The sequence below is a fragment of the Wolffia australiana genome, chromosome 3 (assembly GCF_029677425.1).
Source record: "Wolffia australiana isolate 7733 chromosome 3, ASM2967742v1".
NCBI classification, from domain to species: domain Eukaryota; kingdom Viridiplantae; phylum Streptophyta; class Magnoliopsida; order Alismatales; family Araceae; genus Wolffia; species Wolffia australiana.
In genome coordinates this window covers 16,159,186-16,166,396 of record NC_135837.1, presented here as the reverse complement: position 1 = coordinate 16,166,396, position 7,211 = coordinate 16,159,186, and the positions used below count along the sequence as shown (strand labels likewise).

General features: G+C 40.3%; 1 protein-coding gene across 2 annotated transcripts; it reads right to left on the bottom strand.

Annotated features, from left to right (window-relative positions):
- Nucleotides 1-2,802: 2,802 nt before the first annotated feature.
- Nucleotides 2,803-6,654, bottom strand: LOC144701067 (Exostosin family protein). Of its 2 annotated transcripts, none has more exons than XM_078572754.1 (6): nucleotides 6,473-6,654; nucleotides 5,517-5,798; nucleotides 4,773-5,059; nucleotides 3,951-4,183; nucleotides 3,682-3,839; nucleotides 2,803-3,361 (listed from the first exon to the last, which is right to left on the bottom strand). In XM_078572754.1, the coding sequence occupies exons 1-6, from the start codon at nucleotides 6,602-6,604 to the stop codon at nucleotides 3,260-3,262; spliced, it is 1,194 nt and encodes a 397-aa protein (XP_078428880.1). In that variant the 5' UTR covers nucleotides 6,605-6,654; the 3' UTR covers nucleotides 2,803-3,259. The 2 variants fall into 2 exon arrangements, with proteins under 2 accessions (XP_078428880.1, XP_078428881.1); XM_078572755.1 differs by having other exon boundaries at nucleotides 5,517-5,788; nucleotides 6,473-6,611.
- Nucleotides 6,655-7,211: the final 557 nt, after the last annotated feature.

Here is a 7,211-nt window from a genome sequence, read left to right as displayed (position 1 = left end):
CAATTTGATATTTCTATTGAAAAATTTTGATCTGATAATGCAAAGGATTTCTTTAATGAGACGTTAACTGTCTATTTCTTGACACATGGGATAGTGCAAGTGTCTTCATGTGTGAAGACCCTACAACAGAATTGAGTAGCAAAAAGGAAAATTGGGCATATGGTTAATACTTCCAGGACTCTACTCCTTCATCAGAATGTGCTTAAGTATTTTTGGGGTGGGGCTATGCTAACTGCAGTGCATTTAATCAATCGCCTCCCATCAAAGACCTTGGACTACGAGAGCCCTGTGGACATCATTTCACGATTGTTTCCACTGATTAATCTGAGTCGTCAATTGGAACCCAGGATTTTTGGATGTATTGCATTTTTTCATGAACAAACTCAGCCCCAAAGCAGTCAAATGTGTGCTTATGGGATATTCCCAAGGAAAGAAGGGGTATAAATGTTATGATCCCAAGTCTAGAAGGTTATTTGTATCTGCAGATGTAACGTTTGATGATAGAGAGGTTCTTCAAAGATGAGCAGAATGACCAATCATTCTCTCCAAATTATGTATTTAGAATGGAGATTACACACAGTCGACCTATAACTGCTCATCACGGACCTGTCCGAGAGATTACACATCGTTTAGTACATGGAGAACAAGATGAAGATGAAGCTAATAATGAAATACCAACTTGTATAGAATCAAACGATGTTGTGTCTGCAAACGAATTGCCAACAAAAGTTAAAGTGAATCGTATTATTGAAGAAACTATTTCTGAAGGTGACAACTATCACGTGCAAGTGATACATCCAGATGATAATGTTGGCTGGCCTATTGCATTGAGGAAGAGAAAGTGGTCATGCACTTAGGGCATAAAGTATCCGCTCTCCAATTTTGTGACATACGATCACCTATCTCCAAAGTTTCGAGCATTCTTGACAGAGCTATAGTCCACTACCATTCCTAAAAATGTAAGAGAAGCCTCAGCTGAAGACGAGTGGAAGAAGGCAATGGATGTTGAGAGGGAATCAATTATTAAAATTGAAACTTGGGAGATAGTTGACCTTCAGAAAGGAAAGTATCTAGTTGGGTGTATACAAGAAAGTATAGAGCTGATGGTTCAGTGGAAAGGTATAAAGCCAGGCTTGTATCTAAAGGCTACACTCAATGTTATGGGATTGATTATGATGAGACATTTGCACTAGTGGAAAAATTGAATATAGTTCGTGTATTAATTGCAATATCAACATGTTTTGGCTGGAAGTTGTACCAATATGATGTAAAAAATACATTTCTGCATGGTGATTTGGACGAAGAAATTTATATGCAGCCCCCAGGTTACTATTCTCAACTGCTAAAGTTTATATGGGAATAGTTTATATGGGCTCAAGCAGTCGCCTAGAGCATGGTTTGACAAGTATTCTCAAGCCCTAAAGAATATGGGGTACACATAAGGTAATGGTGATCATACTTTGTTTGTGAAGCCGTCTCTACATGGTCGTACTGTGGTTCTTCTTGTGTACGTAGACGATTTAGTCATTACCGGTAATGATGTGGAAGCAATGGAATCCCTGGGTAATCAACTGGTTGAAGTATTTGAAGTAAAATCACTCGGACAACTAAGGTATTTTTTGGGTATTGAAGTAGCATACTTAAAAGATGCTATCTTTATCTCCCAGCGAAAGTACATCCTTGACTTGTTGGAAGAGATAGGAATGAGTGGTTGTAAGCCATCTGTGACTCCGCTTGAACCTAATACAAGGTTGGGATTAAGTGAAGAATCAGCTCCAGTAAACAAGGAGAGATACCAGAGATTGATTGAAAAGCTCATCTACTTGAATCATAGAAGGCTAGATATTGCATGTGTTGTTGGACTTTTAAAGTCAGTTCATGCAGAGTCCCAGATAACCGCATTGGCAGGCAGCATACAGAGTGCTATCCTACTTGAAAGGTACTGCAGGATATGGGCTGATGTTCTAGAAGAGGTGTGAGATGAACTTGGAGATCTATACGGACTCAGATTATGGTGGCTCTCTCATTGATCGGCATTCTACTTCATGATATTGTACATTTCTCGTGGAAAATCTGATTACATGGAAGAGCAAGAAGCGACCTATTGTTTCTTTATCAAGTGCAGAGGCTGAATATAGTGAGTTGAGAGAAGGTATGGCTGCAGGTTATTCTAAATGACCTTCGCATACAGCACAGGGGGCCAATTACGATATACTGCAACAGCAAATCAGCAATTGATATAGCTCATAATCATGTACAACATGATAGAACAAAGCATGCAGAAATCAATAGACATTTCATTCGGGAGAAGATAGATCAGAAAGTGGTCCAACTACATCATGTACCCACCACTCAACAATGGGTAGATCTGCTTACTAAGGGTTTACCTGGAAGTATTTTTCAACAACACTCATCCAAGCTGGGAATTCGGAGCATCCTACCTACCAGCTTGAGGGGGGAGTTAATTTTTCTCTTTCTATATTTTCTGTAACCTACCAGATCTGCTTTCTGTAGTTTTTTCTTTATATATTTTCTCTTATATATTGTATGGCCCATTATGATAGGCCCAATATGCTGTAACCCATATTAGTACCCTATATAAGGGTACATGGGTCTTTTGGATTAGTAAATTTCAGGGCTCTCCCTCTTGTGGTCCAGGGCTTGTACGCTCTGTGTTGCTTGCAAGTTCTACCCTAGGCCCTGGGGACAACCAGAAGGCCAGACTGCTTGAAATCCATTCTCACCCTAACCAAAACACAAAGTCACAACAGAATCATGGCAGGTGCAATATACTCAAAGGTATTCAAATGAGGTAATATTAAGATCTCCAAGACAGTGGCTCTAAGATACATGTTGCATTTTCAGTAATTGTAAAAGAGAGAGAGCAGTGACGACGTCATCTTGTGGCTATTGCAATAGCAAAGAGAGTGCTAAGGATTGATTGTTTTCACATTAAAATTTTGGATTCGGACAGGAGGGTCCAAAGGGTTATGGTTCGAGCAAGATGCATGCTCAAAATTCTGGTTGTGTCTGGTCTGACCATGTTTTGGACCCAAGACTAGCGGGCACTAGATCTTGTTGAACCCCACCTCGTCGGTTATGCCTGTTGACAAGTGGTCAGCCATAAATCCAGGAAAAATAATGGCTTTGCCTCCAAGTTTCAGTCTCTGCCACCGCCATGGGAAGATGATGGGCCACGAAAGAATCAAGCTGACGGAGAAAGAATTACAATTACGGCACTGCCACCACTTGGTAGAGCTCAGTACTTAATTACATGGCGGCGGATCCACAGCTCGTACATCACCATATGGAATGCGTCATGCGCCACTGGGGGCGAGTGCCACTCAAAGTGATTCTGAACCTGATCACCAACAATCAAAGCAAGGGTTTACAGCTGCTCCTCTTTATATTAGCCATGAGGGTGCATGTGATGATGCCAGTCGGGATGCTGATGATTATGGTGACGATTATGACATTTTTGTTGGCGACAACAAGGATGACGATGTGATGATGATGATGAATAATGATGATGACAATGACAACATGGTGATGATGATGATGATGGTGACAGGTAGTCATGACCATGATGACCCTGGCTGTGGTCGTGGGGACAGCAATGGTGGCGATGACAATAGTAGACCATGCTGATGATGATGATTATGATAATGATGATGTCGTTACCTGGACCAGATTTTGGTGCAGAGCCGTGAACTTGGCGTCAGTTACGGACTTGAGGATATGCTTGAGATCATAGACATCACTCTCCTTGAGTATGATTGAAAACTTGTGCCAATTGAGGATGTCATTGAATGGGAGATCGTAGAAGTTGGATAGAATGACTGAAAGGTATGAAACGAGAACATCATCCATAACAGGTTATTCTTAAAAGACACAGGTTGCAATTAGATTGTAGAAGTAGAAGTAGTAGTAGCCCCTTGATTTTCTCTCACCTGGAACACATCCATAATGAATGGAATCCGCTATGCGAGCACTGTTGACCTGCGATCCCCCAGGACAGATGCAGAATTTGGTTCTGTAGAAACGTTTCTGGTAGACGAGCACCCCAATAGCTCTGTTTATTCGATTATTGCTGATTGCAAGCTCCGTGTCATTTTCCCATTGACGCGCAAGGATAACTCTAATTCTTGAGTTCCGGTGCCCAGCCCAGAAACCAAGAATCGTCCTGTGAAATAGGAGAGAAAAGAAATGAACAATAATGCCAAGAACCAGCACATTTCCAAAGAGGGAAGACTGAAAACGAACCGATAACTTTTGGAGATTGTATGCCAATCATCTTTGATTTTTTGATTTCCAATAATCAGGGAAGTATCATCATACTTTGACAGCATCAATCAATACCCTATCATCCTAAAATCTACTAATGAAGAAAAACTAACCAATCATGATTTTATATTGTCACTCAAACTTACAACCAAATTAGTCGTTTGGTCATATTACCATATCACAAAAAATAGCAGCGGGAAGAGTTGAACAAAAAAACTGCCCAGAGCTCAATGCAGTTTGGCACATTAGTAGGTTGAGACTCACAGAGCCCCTGAACATCAGACTAAGTTAATATCACTAATCAATAACAATCATTGTTTAATCTACTGATGTGTCAGACCTAATGATTACAGAGTTTATTTTGCCACTTAAAGCCACAATCATGATCCATAGATTACCCCGCCGAGAGCAAAAAACAATAAAAAAACTGATGGCAAATTCAGCTGAGAATGGGCAATCAACAAGAGCAGACTGCATAAATGGCCAACCTGTTCTCTACGTCGTTACCTCCCCGTGGAAGGGGAAACGGCTGCAGCACCTGAGGCAAGGCGACATCTTTATGAGGGATGTACCCCGCATCGTAGCTGGGAGAGCAGACGACTCGGATAGCATTCTTAACGAGGAATGAAAGCCCTTCAGTTGCTCTCACCCCAACATCATGGCATGTCACAAAGAAATGATCAGCTCCCAGGGTCCTGTTCCAGTAAGGATACTTGGCTATCAAACCCTCGACGTAGTTCTTCACAATGTCTGTCATATTTTCATATGATATTCCCTGAAAAATGATTTATCTTTTTGTGAGCTTATGAAACATTCATCTTCAGATTTACAAGTAACTCTAGGAGTAAAAAGAGTAACATTCAGATGAGGAAGAATGTTATGCTATTATCTGAAAGATTAGTTGATTTCCCGTGACTGGATCAAATGAATCATCTTCAGCACCAGGAGCAACTTTTTGGCCAGAAGAATTAAAGATGCATCTGAATGTTACGAAGTAAATGAAGATGATGGAGAAGATTCAGATGAAGAAGAAGAATGATATGTTATTCTGCAAATGCTTATTTGATTTCTGGTGAGGATATGAAATTATTATCTTCAGATTCAGGTAAAATTTTAGGAGCAAAAGGTTCATCTGAATGTTATGTTACTTTCTAAAAAGGCTATTCAATTTCTGGAGAGCAGATCAAACGATCAATTCCACTCTTTTGACAGGATGGTGCACTAGGGTTTACCTTGCCCCGCATTTTATGGCAGGAGATGGGAATGAAGAAGAGATCTGCTTCCATGGGGTCATCCGTTCGGAATGAGCTCTCACGAAGATTTTGAAAGAAGTAACCCTCGCTAGAGTACTTCCCCGTCAATTTCCGAGGAGTCTGGTAGTATGTATTAGGATCACCGTCCGGGTAGATGTACACCTTGAAGCTACGCACCATCTCCTCGTAGTTTCTAATGAACACCTCTGGCGAGTGGTACACTTCTGAGAGAACATCATCACCAATTTTACCTGGAACCACCTTTCCCCACAGATAATAAATCCCATGTTTATTTGAGATTAATTAACCAAATTGAACATAAAACATCCTTAGTTTGTTTATGAAGAAAGATAGGGGAGATCACACAAAATCGGAGATCCTTTCAATGTGATAAATAAATACGATCTTTAAGTACACATAAGGCCTAAAGCGCCGTAAAATATCCTTAATGAGATCCTTAGCGGATGAAGGTGCAAAGTTCAACCTTGAACAGAAATGTCAAAATCAGCCGGATCTCAGGACAATCATCGAATGATATCCTTATATTTGAAAAAAAAAGTGAATAATTCTACGGCATCCTCGAAAAACAGGGCAACCGGAAGATCGACAGAGATTCCGACGTATCATCCAACGATCCAAAGTGGGCATCCCATAATCCTCCAAAAGAACGACAACAGAAATTCCGACGAATCATCCAACAATTCCAAAAACAGAAAGATGGGCGCTTCCATTAATTTCAAAAAAAAAATCCCATAATCATTTGACAACCCCTAATAGCACGAAAACAGGAAACTTCAAAAATCCACAAGATTCCAAACGAATTATCCAACATTCAAATAAACAGAAAGATGAGGCAATCCTTAAATTTAGGCAAAAATTCCCATGGCATTCAATCAGGACAAAGATTCAAATAACAAAGACAGCAAAATGCATACCAGATGGGGCACGGAGGAGATGCCGACATTGTAATGTGGAGGAGGCTGGATGGATCGAAGGGAGAGTAAGCTAAGAACAGCGGCGGCGGCCAAAGGGAGGATTAGAAGGGAAAGACGGCGCTTCCCGCCCATCCCAACAGCAAGCAAGTTCGCAGCTACGATCCCCTTCTATCGCAGCAGACAAATACAGAGCTGCACAAGAACAAGTGCATCCTACGCCGTCCATCTTTCACTTCTTTAATCGGACGGCTGTTATTGAACTAGATTCATCTCCCAGAGATTTATCCAAATGAACATGATTTCTGAGCAAATAAAACAGAGCAGGAGGTGAAAGAATAGTCACAGGAAGAAGAACATGGAACTTTTTAAGATGGTTCATTTGTTAACCAAGCAAGAATGAAATTATTCAAAGAATCATGAACTATGCCAGCAAGGGGTTAAAAACTTCAATTATATGTTGATTTTATTTATTCCATTTTTTTTTCGTTTTCCTCTTCTCGCAGTTTTTTTGTGTCAGCATCTCAATTTTGATATGAGTGATATTCTCTTATTACGTTTAAGGGGGATGCGAGATTATAGAAATATGATCATGGTAATTGACTCCTTTAATGAGCACGCAAGTTCTCCAAAATAACTTTTGTACAATTTTGGGGTGATTCAACATTTTTTTTATTCTCTCTGGATATTGAACATTTTCTAAAAACTATTGTTTGAATTTCCCATGCAGGCTATTTTTGAG

What these genes read in the sequence shown, in the direction of transcription:
- LOC144701067 (XM_078572754.1), bottom strand. Translation starts at nt 6,604, where the DNA reads ATGGGCGGGAAGCGCCGTCTTTCCCTTCTAATCCTCCCTTTGGCCGCC. An exon ending in TCATTATGGATGTGTTCCAG is followed by an intron (nt 3,840 to 3,950) that starts GTGAGAGAAAAT and finishes CATACCTTTCAG; the next exon opens with TCATTCTATCCAACTTCTAC. An exon ending in TGCACCAAAATCTGGTCCAG is followed by an intron (nt 3,362 to 3,681) that starts GTAACGACATCA and finishes GTTGGTGATCAG; the next exon opens with GTTCAGAATCACTTTGAGTG.